The following is a 19,159-nucleotide window of genomic DNA, read 5'->3' as shown; positions in this document are numbered from 1 at the left end:
TTCATTGTCCTGTGTGGGACAATGACAATCTTAAAGATTATCGTAATATTGTAAACCTATTGGAAGCAGGTTGATGATTCATTAGAATCCTTTAATTAAGCAATCCAGTCTGGCTTGTTCCTGGTAGGTTTCCCCTTTTATTTCCCTCTTAAAATAATAACAGAACTACACAGCCTTCTTTAAAAGTAAGAATAGTGTTTTATTTACATTCAGTTCACAGCAGGAATCTGAAGGCAGGCTTTATCTTGTGTGAGCTACATCTTTCTGCTTTCTGCTTGTGGGCTCCATCCTATGCACTGGCTGAGAGCCAGGAGAGTCCCAGAGTCGGAGAGAGAGATGGTTGCGTGGGCAGCCCTTTGGTCTGGTCAGCCAGGGTCATCCCCATCGACCTGGTCACACACAAGAGGAGGAAGCTCCAGTCACCTTCCCCTGGGTGTCCATTCCAGGCAACAGGGAAAGGTTGCACTTGACTGCTCTAGTAATAATACCCCCCCACTTCCCAGGGGCATCCCCTCTGCCAGGTGAGTGGCACTTTCCTGGAGCCCCCTCCCTGGCCGGGAAGGAGAGGCGCTCTCCCGGGACTCTTTCTGAGTCACCACACAGGAAGCACCATCATGCGCTCATTTCCTCGCAGAGCCTGCAAAGCACCTGCTAGAGAGGATTTATGGGGTGCCAGCCGCTCGCCCCTCCTGACACGCGGAGGCGGCTATTTTCCTGCCTGGGCAGCCGGTGCCAGAGTCCAAGGCCCTGAACTCCCGGGGTCTTTCCTGTCACGTCCCACCAATCTCTGGAAGAGGGCAAAGGTCCCGGCCTGGGGGGCAAGGAGGGCACGGCCCGCTTCCACGCAGAGGGTCACAGGGAGTGGAAAGGGAATGGGCATGGCTGCCAGGCTGCTCTGGAAAGCACAGTGCGCTCACAAAGAGGGAGGCATCTTGGGCAGAGGAGAAATAGTTATACCAGGGAATTCTATGGCCTTATAAACTTGGGGGGGGGTTGGTATTGGGGGTTGTTTTGTTACTATGGATGAACGGTGGTATAGATATTATTATTATCGTTATTGTTGTCGTTGTCATTCCCCTTACACAGGAGGCAGTGATGGCCACCAACCTAGATGACTTTGTCGCAGTTCAACAGAAGATGGGACACATTCATAGAGGAGAGGGCTATTGGATAAAAATAACAGTAATAATTTATATGCCGCCCATCTGACTGGGTGGCCACAGCTGCTCTGGATGGCTTCCAACAAATATAAAAGCATAATTAAAATTAAAAACCTCCCTGTACAGGGCTGCCTTCAGATGTCTTCTAAAAGTCTGGTAGTTGTTGTTCTCTTTGACATCTGGTGGGAGGGCGTTCCACAGGGCGGGTGCCACTACCGAGAAGGCCCTCTGCCTGGTTCCCTGTAACTTCACTTCTCTCCACCAGAAGGCCTCAGCACTGGACCTCAGTGTCCGGGCAGAATGATGGGGGTGGAGACACTCCTTCAGGTCTCCTGGACCAAAGCCTTTTAGGGCTGTAAAGGTCAGCACCAACACTTGTGAAATTGCAATGCTTTGTTATGCTAGACATCTTAAGGCTACTTTGGAACTCACTGGGAACATTTTCAACATTGATGGAACCACCGTCAAGTTGTATCTTGTTAAATTTGTTTGCTAGTTCTTCAAATATTAAATAAAAACATTTTTTAAAAAAAAATTCATACCAATACCATTGCACTTTTGACTCTGGTGGCCAGTTTGAGCAGGAGGCATATCAGGCCCCCCAAAATGACCAGAACCCGTCCCCCTAGGCTTTGAAAAGGGGCGCAACATGGGAGGCCTTTAGGCGGCTGGTAGCTCTGAGGCCGGCCCTGTTGAAATCCCAGGGGCTGCTGGAAACCACAGGATGAGAGGGCACAGCTGGCCCTCCGGTCTGGCCTGAGGACTTCTCAGAAGAGCATCTGTGGCCACGGCGAGACTGGGGGGCAGGACTGGACCCAGCAACCAAGCTCTTCCTGTGTTCTTGTTGTCTCAGGAGACTCCCCCATTGCCTCTCAAGTTGGACTCCTCACCCCACACTGCCTCTCAGGGAGCCCAAAAGCAGCAGCCTCAGGGGAAAGTCTTTGTGGCCTCAGTCTCTGTGGCCGCCCTTGGCGCTTGCCTGCTCCCTTCCGGCCACCCTGGGCGGAGCTGGGGCCCACTTTGCAGAGGCCACCTTGCACATCCAAAAGCCATGCAACTTCCACCACCATCTTTCTCCTCATTTGCTCAGGGATGCTTCCTCTCACCTGGAGGGCTCCGACTCAGCTGCTGGGACCACCTCCACCGACTCGCTGCCCCAGCTGCAGCTGCCCCACAGCATGTTCTTGCCCCAGGCAGAGCTGGCCCCCCTGCCCTTCCCTCACACAAAGCAGCCAATGGGCAGCTCATGGCAATGGTGCCTCTCCAGCCCAGCAAAGGGCTCCTTCTCCAGCGGCTCCCACCCTCTGGGTCTCAAGAGCCACAGGAGGTCCAGGCCAGGCCAGGCGGAGGGGGCAGTAAGAGAATGGTGCTCCTGGGAAGGAGGGAGCCTGGCCCTGCCAACTCCCCAGGGAGCGGCTGCTCCCAGCTGTTGGGGCGAGGAGAAGGGCACCCAGGGAGGCCTCCCCCCCCATTGGCCTGGGGGCAGAGTCTTGGGACTTTGCTCTTGGCCCAGGTGGCCCTTGGAAGCCGCCCAGCCCCAAAGCGAGCGGTTCTTGGAACCTGCTGGTGTTTGCAGAGAAAACACCCCAAGATTTTGGGCTCCGGAGCCAAGCCCCTTCCATGCCTAAAACAGCACTGGCAGTACTGCCTTGGCATGGGGATCTCTTGGCAGTGCCCGCTGCCAGCCGGAATCCTGCATCCTGTTTGCTTCCTGCGCAGCAGCTGCCAGCCTGGCCCTGGGGGTCGAACAGAGGTTTGCCCTCCTGCTGGCAGCTGCGATGCCCCCTTGCCCAGGGCGCCCACCCAGGGCCCTTGCCTTGCCTTTTTCAAAGGCTGCCTGCAGAGATCAGAGAGGGGCACATGGGGCTGCAAGAGAGCTGGGGGGAGACCCCCCCCACTGCCTCCCTTTCTCCCAGCAGTTCAGCCATGCCAGAGAGGGGCGGCCCTCAAGTGCTATGGGATAGGGAAGCCCACCTCGTCCTCTGGCATTAAATTCCCAATGGGGGGGGGTTGCCCCACCATCTTGCTGCCATTGCTGTGGCAGAGGCTTGGCCACTGGGATGTGCAGTGGAGCAAGGAGTCCAGGAGGGGCCTGGGTGATGCTATGGGGCAGAGAGATAGGGAGGAGGGGGGCAGGAGAGGCAGGAAAGGTGCCAAGCAAGGAGAGGACAGCCAGGCAGGGAGAGGGTGGGAAGAGAGGAGCCAAGAGGAGCCCCAACAGAGCGACACAGAGCTGCCACGCTGCATCCCCCCAAAAGGGCACAGCCAAGGAATTCAGGCCATAAAATCAGTGTTGGAAGGGACCCCCAAAGGCCATCTAATTCAACCCCCTGCAATGCAGGAATCACAGCTCAAGGATCCCTGATGCAGGGCCACTCCATCTGTTTAAAGGCCTCCAGTGAAGGAGAGTCACAGAATCCTAGAAGTGTAGAGTTGGAAGGGACCCCGGGGGTCATCCAGCCCACCCCCCTGCAATGCAGGAATCTCAGCTCAAGCATCCATGGCAGATGGCCGCCCCACCTCTGCTTCTCAGCCTCCAGTGAAGGAGACGCCACCATCTCCTCCCGAGGTCGCCTGTTCCACTGTCAAATGGCTCTTACTTCTCAAAAGGAACTGAAATGAGCCGCCAATCATTGTCATCAGGACAGAAGGGAAGCAGACAAGAGATTCTTCCTGAACCAAACATCTGCCAGTGCCGAATGTGGTGGCTATGAAGGGGGCAGCATTGAGAGGCCTTTGCTGGCCCTCAGTTTGGTTCTGGGCTTGATTCCATGCGCTGTCCCCCCAAAAAACCTACTATTATTTTATTTACCAAATTTGTATACCACCATCAGATCACAGGACAGTTACCAACATAAAAATACAAAATGAAAACACAAGATACATAATAAAACAAAAGCAATACGGGCCAATGCTCTCCCTCCCATGCACATTTCAAAGGCTGCGGAACGTTAACCAGCCCAACACCTGGCCCAAGATCCATGCCCCTCTGTGCCCGTGGGCGCTGGCTTCCTCAGAGGTGATGTGCAGCTGTGCGCATCTGCATCCCAGGCCCCAGAGGAGGAAGCGATGCTGCTGCAAATGGCAGGAGGGGAGAGCGTGGCTCCTGCGCATGAATCCTGCTGGTGGTCTTCCACTGGGAGAAGAGGATGCTGGGCGAGGTGGGCAATGGCCCTGATCCGGCTGCAGGCTCCCCTTACGTCCCTGCCAGGAGGAGGGAGGCCTGGCTGGCTTCTTCCCCCCGTGGTGGAGGGGTCACAGGAGAGTTACCTCGATGCCCCGCAGGGCACCCCCTCTGGGGCTCCCAACTGGAGGCCTTCCCGGAGGGCATGAATCAGCTTTTCGCAGCTTGTTAAAAAATCCCCGTCCCACCTCTTGTTTTCGTGCCTCCGACCAGGAAATGAGCTTTGCCACTTTGCCAGGGAGAGCAGCCGGAGGCCAGGCCCATAAAGCTCCCCTTTATAAGCACCTGTGGGGCAGACATTCCGCAGGGAGACCGAGGCAGGAGGAGAAGCAGCCTAGTCCAGAGACCCACGGGAAGCCCCACGATGTCTGCGAAGGCGAGGCTGGGGGCAGCGGCGGCATTCTGGGCCCCCCTGAGGGGCTGCCTGCTCCTCGCGCTCCTGCTCCAGCTGCCAGGAGCAAGGGCCCTTTGCTACTTCCATGCGCAAGGTGAGGCGGCCGTGGGGGAAACAGGCGGGGGGCCAAGGGGAGGGACAACAGAGAATTGTGGAGGTCACCCCAAAGGTCATCCAGTCCAACCCCACTTCAGCGCAGGAACCTCAACTAAAGCATCCGTGGCAGAGGGTCACCCGACCTCTGCTCAAAAACCCCCAAGGAAGGGTCCTCTGTCAAACAGCTCTTGCCACCAGAAAGTTTCCCTTGATGTTGAGTCGGAACCTCCTTTCTTGTAACTTGGGTTCGAGTCCTACCATCTAGCACAGGAGAAAACAATATTGCTCCATGTGACTGGCCTTGAGAGACTGGAAGATCAGGAAGGGCCATCAGGCGCCCTTGGGCTACGCAGCCTTGAGGCTACCTAGGCTAGCACTAATCTTCAAATGTACAGAAATATTGCAAGGAAATGGACTCACTAGCAGGCTTTGAGTAGTGAGCCCTTACAATCAACAAAATCAAGGCAGAGAATGTATGGTAATAATTGAAATAGAGTCTAGAGGCAATTAGAGAACAATCAAGGTATAATAATGATAAGAATATAGTAACATTTTATTGTTATTTTAAGAAAGCTGTATTAAAAGGCAATTAAACAAGCAGGAGAAGTAAATTTGCAAGAAAACAGAAGAGAAAGTTGAGGGAAGTTGTGGGGACGGGCCTGTATCTGGGGGTGTCGTCTTTTCTTTTTGTGAACAATGTTGTGGTGATGAATACAAAACTGCAAAATTTAATAAAAATTATTTTCTAAAAATAAATAAATCTTCAAATGGCAAAGGGGCAGATTCAGACTCAACCTTGGGAAGACCCTTGTGACTCAACCACAGAACGGGCTCCCCTGGAGGATGGCGGACGCTCCTTCCATGGAGGTTTTTAAGCAGAGCCAGGCGGCCGTCTCTTAGGGCTCCTCCAGCCGAGAGTGCTGCATCGCAGAGGGTTGGGCTGGATGACCCCTGGGTTCCCCTTGCCACCCTACACGCCTGATTCTAGAGAGGCAGGAGGAGACTGGCAGTGGCCCAAGAGCACTCACGGGCTCCCCGCTCGGCCGGGATCTGGGTGAGAACGCAGCTGGCAGAGCCGAGGGCCAGATCCTGCGCCAGCCCTCCTCCCTGACCGCCCTCCCTCCTTCCTTCCAGCCCCCTGCCTCTACAAGGAAAAACACTTTGGGCCCGGAGAGTCCTGGCAGGATGCCAACTGCTCCAAGTGCTTCTGCCTGGACCCCCTTGGCGTGGGCTGCTGCGACACGTGAGTTGGGCCGGGGGGTGCATGTGGGCTGCAAGGAGCAGGGAGGGGGCACGTGTCTGGGAGGAGAAACGCAAGGAGACCCCCCCCCCAAGTAGCAGCTCCACACCTGGAAGGGGCCCGGGCAGGTGAGGCGCCTGGAAGCGGCCCCCCAAGGGTGAAAATGGGGTCCTGGCCCCTGAGGCATCCTTGCTCCAGGCTCTCCTGGCATGGCGGCACCCGGGGACAAGGCCAAGCAAAGGGGTCATTTCTGGGGCACAGGAAAGAGCAGGGAGAGGCGAGCAAAAGTCAGGGATTGGGACCTGGTGTTGCTGTCTGAGCAGATTTGAGCCCGGGATCTGAGGAGATGTCGAGTCTAGGAGAGCACGGGACTCTTCATCTCAGGGGCGAGAGACTTGCCCCACGATGGGCAAAATAAATTCTGCACTGAAGGGGGTTGGACTGGATGACCCTCGTGGTCCCCCCCCCAACTCTACACTTCTTTGAGGGGCTCACTGAGAAGAAACCCACCTGCCCAAGGAGGGGTGAAGTCTGACCCCCGTTTCTGAGTGGGGACGGGACCGCCTGGCGCAGCCGCTCAGAGGGCCAGGGAGAGCAGAGTTCGAATCCTTTCCCGCTGGTCTCACTGGGGGAACAGAGCCAGCCCCATGGCCCCCCCCATGCCCAGCCTAGCGGGTGCAAAGTGGGGGGGGGGTGGAGACCTTCACAGCCCCAGCTCAGCTCCTTGCAGGGATGGCAGGATCAAGCCGAGAGGCAGTTGTTGAGTGTGAGAGAGATGCCTCCTCCTCCTCCTCGCACCCTGCCAAGCCCCCCCCCGAGGGCCCCCCTATAAATCAGCCACAGGGCCGTGGGGGGGCCAGCGTGCCCCCCACCCACATCAACCACCCCAAGGAGGGGAGCTGCATGGCTGAAAGCAGGAGGAGGATTGGGGCCTCCTCAGCATCCATCCAGTGGCTGCAGGGAGCCTGGATCAGGCCCACAGTGCCATGGGGGGGGGAGCAGGCCGAGGGGGGTTCTTTTGCTCTGAGAAGCTCAAGAGCCACTGGACTGGCTGGGCCCGATCCGGCAGCCTCTCCCCATGTTCTCACTGCCCCCTCTCCTCCTCCTCCTCGCAGGTTGCAGCCTCCGGTCGACTTCCCCGCCTGGTGCGAAGCGCGCTACGACTCCCGGGCCTGCAAGATCTCGCTGGTGCAGAAAGGCAGGCCGAGGCTGCCCTGCGTGAACAGCCTGGAGCCCAGCTGGGGGTCAGGCCAGGCCCCTGAGCAGCAGCCCGGCAGCCGAGGGGGGGCCACGGCCCGGCTGGGGAGGAAGAGCCTGGAAGCGAGGCGCTGAGGGGGGGGGCAGAAGCAGCGCCAGAGGCACCCAGAAAGAAAGAAAGAAAGAAAGAAAGAGGGTCTTGCTAGCCACCATCACCAGAGGACCCCCCCCTGCACCTGTAGAGCAAGACCTCCCCCCAGCTTTGCTTACTGCCCACCTCTGCCCGCTTCCTAGGGTGGGCACCTTGCCCCTTCCCTCCTCCAGATGCCAGGCGGGGAGGCTGCCAGCACCCGGACCCTCTCCTGATCAGACACCTTTGCCATGAATCCCCCCAGAAATGGGGGTCTGGCTGGCTCCCCAGCCCTGCAGATATAGGGCCTGCTTTTATCCCCAAATATATCCAGGGGGTGTGGAAGGTCCTGGGCTGCTGCCCCCCATTTCCAGCTTCTTCTCCCTCCCCCCCCCCGTCTGCTGGCTTCTCTGTTAAGCAGCCAAAGCCCCCCACCCCCCAAAAAAACCCACTAAAGGGAACCACTAAAGAGAACTAGGGGTCCAGACCACTCTGTGCAGGGGGGGGGCCATGACGGAAGAGGGCTGGGCCTGACCCAGAGATGGGCGCGATCCGCAGCCAAAGCTCTTCCTTAGGGCGTAGAGAGGGCATGTCTGACTCTTCAAATAAAGACCCCATGAAACAGCAGAAAGGCTCTGGTGCCGTGGATTTCTTGCGGGGGGGGGAGGAGATATGGGCAGGAGGGGAAGGGTCTCCCGTGGCCCCCACCCTCCTGGGCAAAGGATGGCACCTGCAGAGTATGGGGGGGGGCAGCCATTGCAGCAGATTTTTATTAACCGACAGACACAAAACACAGCATTGGGGGAGATGAAGCTGGGAAGCCCCTCCCGCTTTTCACCATAGTAACCCCCCCCATGACACTCTGGAAAAAAGGACAAGGGCAGGTTGGAGGCAGCGCCCCCTTCTCCATGGGAGAAATTCACACGCCAGACGGGGAGTGGGGCCGGGAGAGGGAGGGAGCCCAGCTGGAGCCCCCCCCCCGCTTGCACCGCAGACCTTCCAGCCAAAGGTCGTCCCCCCCCCCAAATCAGGATCATGCCTCTCTGAGGCCACACAGGGAGGAACAGGACACTCAGACACGCAGAGGAGCCCTCAGATGGTGAGGGAGTTGGCGCCCGGGACCTGGGAGACGGAGGAGGCCAGGAGCGGGTTGGTGGGCAAGACCTTGATGGGCAGGTCCCAGCTGAAGGTGTCCACGTCCATCTGCTCCACCCCCGACCACCGGGAGGCTTCTTCCGAGGGGGGGCCCTCCGGGGGGGCCTGCCGCTGCGACGCCTCGCGGGACGTCACAAACTCAAAGTGCAGCCGCCACTTCAGGGACACTGCAAAGAGGGGGGGGGCCATCAGCAGAGGCGCTCTGGGCTGCTCCCACTGAACAGCCCCCTCCACTCACCCCCACCCCCCACTTGGCTCCCGGGTGTTGGGGGCCAGCAAGGACCCCCTTCTGTTCAAACCAAGGGAAGCGAGAACATCTGGGGGCTCCCTCTGTCAGTGGGTGACAGCCAGCCAAGGGGCAGGGAGGAGGGGGTGCCCATGGGTCAGGGGTGCCAGGAGAGTGCCAGCTTGTGGCTGGTACAGGGGGGGTGTCAAAGAGGTGCTTCCAGCAGCAGCCCCTTTTTGTGACTCTTTTGTAGGTGGCCTTGGCTTAAGGACACAGGAACCAGCTTCAGAGCTGGCGTATTGGCCTGCCCAGCTTTGCCCACTGGGCACTGGCTGGCATCAGCTTTCTGCAGTTCAGGGGTGGCAGGAGAGTGCCAGCTTGTGGCTGGTACAGGGAGGGGGTCAAGGAGGTGCTTCCAGCAGCAGCCCCCTCTGGCTTAGGGGCACAGGAACCAGCCTCAGAGCTGGCGTACTGGACTGCCCAGCTTTGCCCCCTGGGCACTGACTGGCAGCAGCTCTCTTGACCCACCCACGCCCCTTATGCCTGCAAAGCTGCCTGGCCCCTCCCTCCCGGTCCCTGGAAGGACTCACCGATGTTGGTGCTGAACCCCGGGGCAGAGCCGAGCGGGATGGGCAGGCTGAAGCTGGTGTGCGAGGTGTGCAGACAGGACTCCTGGTGGCGGGCGTGGGTGCTGTAGGAGACGGGCTGCCCGCGCCGGGGCTGGAAGGCCTCCTGGATCCGCTCCTCCGTCTGCAGGCTCACCAGGTACTAGCGGCCAGAGAGCAGAAGCCGGGTGAGCACCCGACTGGCACCCCACACCCTCGACTCACCCCCCCACCCCCATTTTGCCATCCTGGAGGGCACCCCCACCCCCCAGCCTCACCTGCAGGCATGGGATGTCCCCCTCGGAGAAGTTGAAGGTGCCCACAATGTCCTCGCCAATCTTGTAGACGGCCTTGAAGATGCAGAAGGTGCCCACTTTGCCGCGGGAATTGCTGATGTTGTACAAGTCTGGGAGCAAAGGGGGGGGGACTCAGTTGGGGGGGCGGGAGAGAAAAAGGTGTGCCCCCACCTGGAATTGAACACGGCTGCACTCCCCCCGCCCAGTGAAAACCAGTCTCTTGTGCGGTGGCTGAATGAGGCACTGTGCCCCGTGGCATGAAGGGCACCTTAAGCCGCACGGAAGAAGCAGCCGGCTCCTTTTCTGCTGCTCCGAAGGGGAGGCCCAGACCAAAGGGATGGAAGGCGCCAAGGGGATTCCAGCGAAATATCAGGAAGAACTTTCCAAGTCTCCCTTGTAATAAGGGCAACCTGGCGACTAGACTTTCTGTTTTTGTGCCCATAACCTAAGTTCCAGGAGTCACATGCAGGGTGGATAAAAATCAATGATTTAAAAAATAATAATTTAAATTGGATTTTTTAAAAAATTTAAATTGGATTTTTAAAATAAAATGCTTTCGGAGGAAAAGTCTTTCTAAATATAGCTTTCTATTTAAGTTATATTATAGTCCAAAAGCTATTCATCAGGAAATAAGGATTTGTTTTAAGTTTTTCATGTGTGCTAAAACTCACTCTAAGTTTTTTTTTAAAATTGTTTAACCACATCAGTTAACAAACATGGATACATATGCTATAATGTTATTGTTTTAGTTAAATAAATCGTTATTAAGGAAATTATTATTTTTCTCCTTCCAATAAAGTACAGCAGAAAAGTTGTCCCAAGTATAAACAGTTAACTTATTAAACCTCACTATAATTTCATAATTATCTGTCTAGGTATTTCTCACAGTATAACCTAATCAGTAACTTTTGATATACAGTGGTACCTCGCAAGACGAATGCCTCGGAAGACGAAAAACTCGCAAGACGAAAGAGTTTTTCGTTTTTTGAGTTGCTTCGCAAGACGAATTTCCCTATGGGCTTGCTTCGCAAGACGAAAACGTCTTGCAAGTTTGTTTTCTTTTTCTTAAAACCGCTTGAAGAGGTGCAGTTGCAACTTGACCGTGCTTCGCAAGACGAAAAATTCACAAGACGAAAAAACTCGCAGAACGAATTAATTTTGTCTTGCGAGGCACCACTGTAACTGTAAAAACTACTCTGAAAATTTATTATTCTGAAAAGGAAACCTTCATCTGGTTGTAAATATTATGATTATATCAGCAAGAAGGAGTCTTTCTGTAAAAAAAAGGATTGAAATCAAGTCTTCCTTCCTGACTAGTGATTGAAATCATGATTGAAATCAAATTGATTTAAACTGATATGATTTCATTCAAATCCACCCTGGTCACATGGCAAATAGCTTTTCTTTCTTTCTTTTTTACCGTTTCTCAACTTTATTTTCAGGGCAGGAGAAATTTTATTCCATTGTATTGAGCTTGGAAGATGCTCTGCTCATTTTCTCTTTGGGCTTTGAAGTCAGCAGATAGATCTTCAAAGATGCTGAGCATATATCCAACTCCATCAACAGGATCCTTCAACAGGGTCATTTCCCTCATTCGGGGAGACCCTTCAATTACCACGTCAGTTTATTCATGCTGCTCTTCCTAGATTTCTTTTTTTGACAAATGGCTTTCTCTCCCAGGGCAGTGGGGCGGGGGGTGAGGTGACTTACGGAGGCTCCTTCTGGAGGTGGCCGCCATCAGCAGCTCGGTGGCCAAGTCGGCCAGCCGGGAATCCTTCTTGGCCCCCTCCTCCTCCTCCAGGAAGGGGTTGGAGGGGGCCACGGCCTCGTCCTGGGGGCACTGGTAGTCCTTGAGTCCTGCGGAGGGAGAGGCAGCATGGGCTGTTTTGCGGGGAGGGGGCGTCAAGAGGTGCTCCCCCCAATCCGGTCTGCGCAGGGACAGCCCCCCCCCGCCTTACCATGGAGCACCAGCACCCGGAAGGGGACGCGCAGGAGCTTGATGGGTGAGTTGACCCTCTGGCAGCCGATGGTCAGCTTGTAGACATACTTGACCGCCTGCCCCCGGAAGGAGGGGGGGCCGTCCACCGGCAGCGTCTCGCAGTACGAGTCTGGGGAAAGGGGGGGCGTGCGTGAGCCTCAGCGCCAAGGGTTTGGGCTCCCATGGCTGGGTGGGAGGGGCAGCCGGCAGGAGGAGAAGAAGAGCAAATGAAAAAGCCTTGCACTGTAGCGGGGTGGGATGGATGACCCATGGGGTCCCTTTCAACTCTTATTCTGACTCCGAAAGGGCCCAGTTCCAAGCCAGGGCCAGGGGGCTGCCTCCCCAGAAGGCCTCTTGTTGCTTCCAAGTGCCCTGGGATCCTTCTTGAGCAAGCCCCCCAACACTGAAAAGCAGGGGGCAGATCTGAGCACGCCGGGGGGGGGTCTTCCACATGCCCCTTCCCCACCTTTTTAGAGACCCCCAACCAGGCAGAGGCCGGGTTTTGTTTTTTGGGGGGAGGGGGCAGCAGGCAGGTTGGGGCCGTGAAGCCCGTGAGGCAATGCAGGGTCAGGTGGGGCTGGGGCTGCCCTGGCCTCCCCCTGGGGCTCTCAGCCCCACTGCCTGGCTTCCTCTTCCAGATCACCTCTGGGCGGCAATGGAAGTGGGAAAGTGGGGCTGGCGTGTGGGGAGCCCAGAGCCCTTCCCCACAGGACGGGCGAGAAGGGGCTACTCACAGGTTTTGGACTCTCCTGGATCCAGTCGCAAGTCACAGAAGAGGATCTTTGGGGGGGTGGACAGGATGCAGTGGCCCCGCTCCCCTGCAAGGCAAAAGGGGCCGTGGGCACAGACTCACGCCCAGGACTACCCGCCATCCTCCTGCCACCCTGGCAGGCTCTCCTGCCTTCTCACCGGCCCCCAAGTGACCCCCCCCGCCCTGCCCCTCCTCCAGGCCAAGGAAGGAGCTCAGCCTCACCTCTGTTGGGGACAAAAACCGTCTCGTTCTCGGCCTGGACGTCGTGCCGGCTGTCTTCCGAAGGGGGCAGAGCCACCCGGCTCTCGCTGGCGTGGAACTGGCAGTGGATCTGAGCGCTGGCCCAGGCCAGCATTTCACTGGGGGGGGGAGAAAGGGGGGCAGGTCGTGAGGGAGACGGAGCAGAGACCCAGGGGAAGAAGGCCCATGAACATGAGGAGAGCCTGCGGCTGGATCAGGCCCGCCCAGTCCAGCATGCTGCTCTCACACTGGCCAGCCAGGTGCCTAGGATGGGAAACCCCCAAAGAAGACTGGAGCAGAACAGCAACTCCCTCCCCTCCTGGTGCTTGAGCGGAGAGTCCTGCATTGGGGGGTTGGACTAGATGGCCCTCGGGGGCCCTTCCAGGAGTCTGCGATTTGGTTTCCAGCATGTGGGATTCAGAAGTGTTCCTGCCTCTAACCAGGGAGGCAGCGCACAGCTGTTCTGACTAGGAGACATCGGTGGCCCTCTCCTCCGTGGTGAGAGAAGGCAAGCGCAGCCTGAAAGACATCCCAGCTCAGGGGTGTCTGTGTGTTTTCCTCGTTCATTCAGATTTTCCAGATCTGAAAGTGCCACCTGCTCTCAATGGTGAAGCTGCATGCTCTGGCACCGGGGCGGAGAGCAGGTGGGGGCATGGCACGTTGCCCGCAGGGGCGTGGCTTGCGTCCTGGGGGCATGGTGCCCAACACAATGGGGGGTGCACAGCACGTGTCTGGGGGGGCAGCCGCGATGGTACCCCCCCTCCCCAATGGTGCTGGGGGCAGTGTGCTCACCCATCCCCCCCCCACCAGTGCCTGCTCTCTGCAGAGGAGTCCCTCCACCCGGACAGCTCAGGGCTTTCTGCTGCCTCTTCCCAGGAAAAAGGCTGGCAAGCTGGAACCCAGCGCTTTCCAGACCCCTTGGGGGTAGAGGACCCCCTAGACCATGTTCCTGTGGTGTCTGGAGGAACCCCAGCCCCTATTCCTCCCTTCCCAGCACCGCACACCAGGTAGGAAAAGAACACAAACCTTGTGATGAGGAACCTAACTATCTAGATCACCCCCAGGTGATCTGTTCCCACATTACTCACAAACCTGGGCAGGTTTCAAAAGCCACGGAGGGTCTGAGGCCACAAGATGCCCCTCAAGAATAAATGGGGCCTGGAGTGGAGGTGACCGGCTGGCCCAAGCGGGAGAAGAGGGGAAATGCCCTGGCTGTGCATGCTTGGAAAACAACGCTCCAAAAATTCCTGATGGTGGAGGACAAGGTCACCTGGCCTGCCAGCCCCTCTGTCTAACACTTTCCGGGACTTCTACTATTTATTAACAAAACAAAAAAAAGTGCAAATTTGACCAATAACCTAAATAATCAAGACTCCAAACCATAAAACGTCACAGCCCAGAAGGGCATAAGTACAAAAACAGAGGACAGCTCCAAAGGGATAATAAAGTATTAACTCATACAAGGGTCCCCTTTACAATTCGTTATAAAAATGAGAGTATCCTCTGGCTGTAAAGCTGCACCATTATTCCGATTAAAGGTTCAATATGGTCTTAAATGCGCCAGAAATTAGCTTATACAGGTGACAGTGGGTGACTTGCGTGCCTCAATTTTTGTATAGAAAGTAAAGTCATATTAAAAACCAGTCATTCGAGCTGCACCCTTTTCAAGAAGGGCAACTTGCCAAACCCTGGAATGCCAGAAATCCAAATTATCAAGATTAAAGGTCTTCCAGGATTCGAAAACACAGCCCTGGGCTGCAGTAAAGAGGTGAAAAGTTCTTTCCTTTTCACAACCCATTCTGTTTCCTTCCACATAGAGACTCAAAGATGGGAGCACTTTCACAGAAAGGTTCCGCAGCGCAGGAGACAGGAAGGACGCTTGTGGCACCCCAGAGTGAGCGGAGAGCCACAAGCTTGTTCTGCCAGGCGACTATGGGCTGCAGCGCTCACCAGGCAGCCCCAGAGCCCCCCTGGCACTGCACCAAGCTGGTCCCAGCCACTGAGAGGTCCAGGAGAACTGGGGGGGGGGGTCCCCTTCCCGCTGCCCATCTCCCAGCACAAGTCACCCACCAGGGAGACCACAGTTGGATTCCACTCACAGGCTGCCTTGAAACCACCAGCACCTGGTTCCTCACCTGGGGGTGCGCCTGGAGGGTCCCCCTCACAAAGGAGGCTCCAGCCGAGGCAGAAACGGGGTGTGTTTGGCCTGGGGTGCCAGCCACTGAAAATGGGCCTGGCCACAGGCACCCCAGCCGCAAGGAGCGCCTGGCAGATATTGGAGACCATGGACCAAAAGCTCCAAAAGTCTGCTTCTCCTTGCCTTCCGCGCTCTGCCAGGGACTCCCCCCACGGCCGCTGGGGTCCTTGTCCTGCTGCTATGAGCTGCTTTTTAATTACTTTGCCATTAGCCACTCTGAAGGTCTTTCTGACCAAAAGATCAAAATCAAAACCCCGTAAATAAAACAACCATTTCTGCATCAAATGGAAGTGGGGGGAAGGCGGGGGTCCCGAGAGGCCACAGAAGGAGGGCTTTGCCAGGCCACAGCAAGCCAGAGCTGCACCCGGGAGGGCAGACCCACTTGGCTGCCACAGCTGCTCCCTTTGGGGTGGCCAGGATGTGCCCCGGGAGATTGGCAGAAGCAAAGAGGGTCTGGGCCAGCCCTTCCCCCACTTGACTGCCCCCCACCCTCAGGCTCCAGGAGATGGCTGCCCGGTTCATGCCGGCTCCAGATGACTGGGAGGAGAAAAACCAGCAGGAGCGCATGAGAGCAGCCCAGTCGGATGGGGGGGGGGCTGACTATGGTTCTTATTCTCCTGGGCACCCAACCCAACCTGCTGCCCTCCCTTGCTGGGTGTCTCCTTTCTGCACCACACAGATTTAACAGACACAGAGTTGGGCGGGATCCTGCGGTCATCTAGTCCAGCCCCCTGTGATGCAGGCGTGGCAGCCGCAAAGCCCATCAACAGCCCGCACAGGCCAGCCGGCTGAAAAACAAAGACCCGGCCTGAGGACCTCAAGAAAAGTGTCCAGACTGGTCAAGCCAGCTTCACCGCATAAGCAGGCCGGCCGGCCGGCCGTGGAGAAGCATCTCTCTCGGGTCTGGTAGGTGACAAGGAAGGCAGCCACCGCACGTCAGGGCCTGAGGCCCAAAGCGGGAGGGCAGGGCAGGGGAGGGCTGCCAATCCAGCTGGCACGCACAGGCCGGGCTCAACCAAACACCCACGGAACGCCTTTCTGAGGAGAGCAGCATCTTCCAGGACAGGGCGGCTGGGCGAAGGCCACCCAGAGGAAGCCTGAAGAGGACCCCCTCCTCCTGAGGGGATGCGGGCCCCCTTCTGCCTGCTGCTGCCACTGCCACCCCCGGCAGCATGGGCACAGAGCAGGCAGAATGGCAACCTTAAAGGCCTGTGGCAATGCAGCAAAATGGAGCCCAGGCTGGCACAGCCAGTGGGGGGGGGGGAGAGGGCGCTCCTGGCTGCTCTGAACTGGGTGGGGAAGCCTTAATGGATCTCTGTGTACTTTCCGCACTTATCTGTACAGGACTGTACTTTCCCAAGTCCTTAACTGCTCCCAGGTTCACCTGTGACTGCTCAATTGCCACATAAAGCATTGCATCAGTTGTTGGGGCAGCCTCAAGAACAGCCTCCCTCTCTCGATTCCGGCAGGTAGCCGTCTTGGTCTGACGCAGTCAAAATAAATTAATAAATTAAAAATTGTCCAGTAGCACCTTCGGGACCAACTAAGTTTGTTCTGGGTCTAATCTTTTGTGTGCATCTGAAGAACTGTGCATGCACACGAAAGCTTAGACCCAAAACAAACGTAGTTGGTCTCGAAGGTGCTACTGGACAATTTTCTAATGTTTATTTAGCCTCCCTCTGGCACAAGAGGCAGCGCCAACCCTGCGGAGGGGGCCTGGCGCCAGGCTCAGGAAGAGAGCCCCGAGGCCATGGAGCACAAAAGCCGCAGCTCCCCAGCCCTGCCTCAGAGTCCTGCAGCCTTTGGCCACGCGGCTGGGAGGGGCAAGGAGCCTCCCTGGACCTCAGCGCATCCGGTCAGTGAGCCAAGGCCTGGCAAGACCCCCAACTCCCTGCCTGGCCTGACTTGACTCACGGGTCTCCCCCACTGATCCCATCCTTTAAATAAATAGATCCCTGCACTGGATCTGTCCAGTCCAGAATCCGGTTCTCCAGGCGGCCTGAGCTCACGGTGCCTCTTCTGGGAAGCCCCAAGGAGGACATGAGCCCCTGCTTTCAAGGGGGTGTCGACGCTCCCCACAAACGCTCCTAACTAGCATCAGAAGACAGGCCCACCCCTTCGGGAAAATGTGGTGGCTGAGCAGGGGTGAGGTCTGGCGGGTAGACCTGCCCACTCAGAAACTTGCCCTGCAGAGGGTTGGACTAGAAGACCCCTGGGGACCCCTCTACCTCTGTGACCCACCCTTTCTCAGTGAGTCAGCCCAGCATCCAGGTTGCACTTTCAACCCACAGGGAGCCTCCCACCCCCCCAGCAAGCCCTTTCTGAATGGCACTGCTGATGCAATCAACTCTGCACCCCCCTCCCCCAAAAAATGCCAACACTGGACATGCCCTGCCCTAAACTGGGAGACCCGCACTGGATTTCCTTGCACACTCGCTCAGCCACAGCCCTACAATGATGGGACTTGATCTGCCCTGGCAGAGAATTTTTTTAAATGTTTACAATCTCAGAAAAATATTCTTTTGGGGTGAAATAAACTCAAGAATTGAAAAGAGTATGAACTGAATTTACACTCAGTCCCGGACCTCTTTGAATTGCTTTGCTATTGCTCCACCAGCAAAAACCAGCAGAAAATTACAAGTTCCTTCTCTATATAATGGGCGTTTCATACTCATCTTCTCTTTGCCTAATTGGCTGGATCCACCTTCCTGAATGTCAATCATTGAGACGGCTTCATCCATTGGCTAGAAGCACCATCAACCAGGAAGAAGCAAAGAGCCCTTTGGCCTCCGCGCTTTCGCTCTCATCTGCCTGCAAAACTCCCCTTGTTCGAGGCGCATTTTGCAGCAGGGAATTTCATTTGCGTGAGGAGCAGTTTCTTATCTCTGGGTGCAAAACTGGGCCTAAGATTTCAGATCAAAACTGCAGAATGGAAGGAGAGGGGGACCTTTTTCTGCCTCCCCGCTTCCAGCTACTCTCCAAAGACTGGGGAAGAGACCCTCTTCAGAATACGAGGGGGGTGGGCAGGGCCAGATTTAGGTTTGATGAGGCCCAGCTATCCTTTGTCAACAACAAATTGTTGCTGTTTTTTGTGTGTTGAATATATGCTTTATGGTAATTTATGGACCTAATAGGTATCTAAAACCACTTGCACATGCAGAATGTGGGCACCCTATATATAGAAAAGAGCAAAGCAGGGATATTTGAGGGAGCAGTTGGGGCTCATTTCTTACTTCATAGGAGCCTACAAAACACAAAAGACGGTTGCTGTATGTAGGTTTTTTCTATTTGTTTTTTATCTTCTATTTTGTAAATGCACATCCAGGTTTTTTTCCTTTTAATTTTTTTTTTTGGGGGGGCCAAGAGAGTGGGGCCCTAAGCTAGAGCTTGTTGAGCTTATATGTCCATCCGGCGCTGGGGAAAGGACTAGACGGGGCTTCCTCAACCTCGGCCCTCCAGATGTTTTGAGACTACAATTCCCATCATCCCCGACCACTGGTCCTGCTCGCGAGGGATGATGGGAGTTGTAGGCCAAAAACACCTGGAGGGCCGAGCTTGAGGAAGAAGCCTGGACTAGACCATGTGGAAAAGAAGAGAATAGCTTAGCGGCAGCTCGTTCCTTTTCTGCTTATAGAAAAGCGCCCCTGGACACCCCGACGGGGCGCCCACCAGCTCCGTCTCAGGCGCCCTTCGGCTCCTCGCTTGCGCATCTCGCTCGCTCTGCGCGCTTCTCGTGCAAAAGGCGGAGGCGACGGAGGAGTTTCCCGGCCCCCCGCAGCCTCCTCCCCGCCCGGCCCTCGGCCCCCCTCCCCGGCCCCCTCGGGGCTCTACCTGGAGGCGGACGTGGCGTCGGGCGGCAGCGGGTTGCGCAGCGTGACCAGGCACTCGAGGGGCTCCCCGGCCAGGAAGACCGCCCCGCGGAGCAGCGCCGCCGACACCTCGATCATGGCCGGCGGGGGGCGAGGGACCCAGGCGTCCGGGAGGGGAGAGCGCCGCGGGGACCCGACCGGCTGTCCTCGGAAGCGCCCGCCCGAGGCCCCGCCCACCCTGCCTGCCTGCCTTCGGCACAGCTCGGCTCTTTCCGCCTCCGCCATCCCCGCCCGCGAACCATCCTCGGCCGAGCTCGGCTCTTTCCGCCTCCGCGAACCATCCTCGGCCGAGCTCGGCTCTTTCCGCCTGCGCCGCCGCGCCGTTGCCGGCTCTCTGGGGCTGCTCCGCCCCGTCGGGCGGGCAGGGGGCGGGGCGGGAGGCGGAGGTCCGTTGCTGGCCGAGCCGAGGCCGCCGAGCGGGGAGCGGCAGAGTCGCCCTGC

General features: G+C 56.9%; 1 protein-coding gene across 1 annotated transcript; it reads right to left on the bottom strand.

Moving 5' to 3' along the window:
* Positions 1-175: 175 nt before the first annotated feature.
* Positions 176-18,866, bottom strand: RGP1 (RGP1 homolog, RAB6A GEF complex partner 1). Its single transcript, XM_082242154.1, has 8 exons — positions 18,681-18,866; positions 12,635-12,771; positions 12,396-12,479; positions 11,642-11,791; positions 11,394-11,540; positions 9,666-9,793; positions 9,373-9,550; positions 176-8,723 (listed from the first exon to the last, which is right to left on the bottom strand). Exons 1-8 carry the CDS (start codon positions 18,794-18,796, stop codon positions 8,494-8,496), a joined length of 1,170 nt encoding a protein of 389 aa, XP_082098280.1. The 5' UTR covers positions 18,797-18,866; the 3' UTR covers positions 176-8,493.
* Positions 18,867-19,159: the final 293 nt, after the last annotated feature.

This window comes from Podarcis vaucheri (genome assembly GCF_965113315.1).
Source record: "Podarcis vaucheri genome assembly, chromosome: 11".
Taxonomy (NCBI): Eukaryota; Metazoa; Chordata; class Lepidosauria; order Squamata; family Lacertidae; genus Podarcis; species Podarcis vaucheri.
The sequence above is the reverse complement of the archived record's forward strand: the minus strand, read 5'-3'. Positions and strand labels throughout refer to the sequence as shown.

Bases quoted from the DNA above. Each gene is read 5' to 3' on its own strand.
- RGP1 (XM_082242154.1), bottom strand. From the start codon at position 18,796: ATGATCGAGGTGTCGGCGGCGCTGCTCCGCGGGGCGGTCTTCCTGGCC. The intron at 12,772-18,680 runs GTAGAGCCCCGA...TCCCCCCCCCAG, and splicing joins GACGCCACGTCCGCCTCCAG to TGAAATGCTGGCCTGGGCCA. The intron at 12,480-12,634 runs GTGAGGCTGAGC...TTTGCCTTGCAG, and splicing joins GGTTTTTGTCCCCAACAGAG to GGGAGCGGGGCCACTGCATC.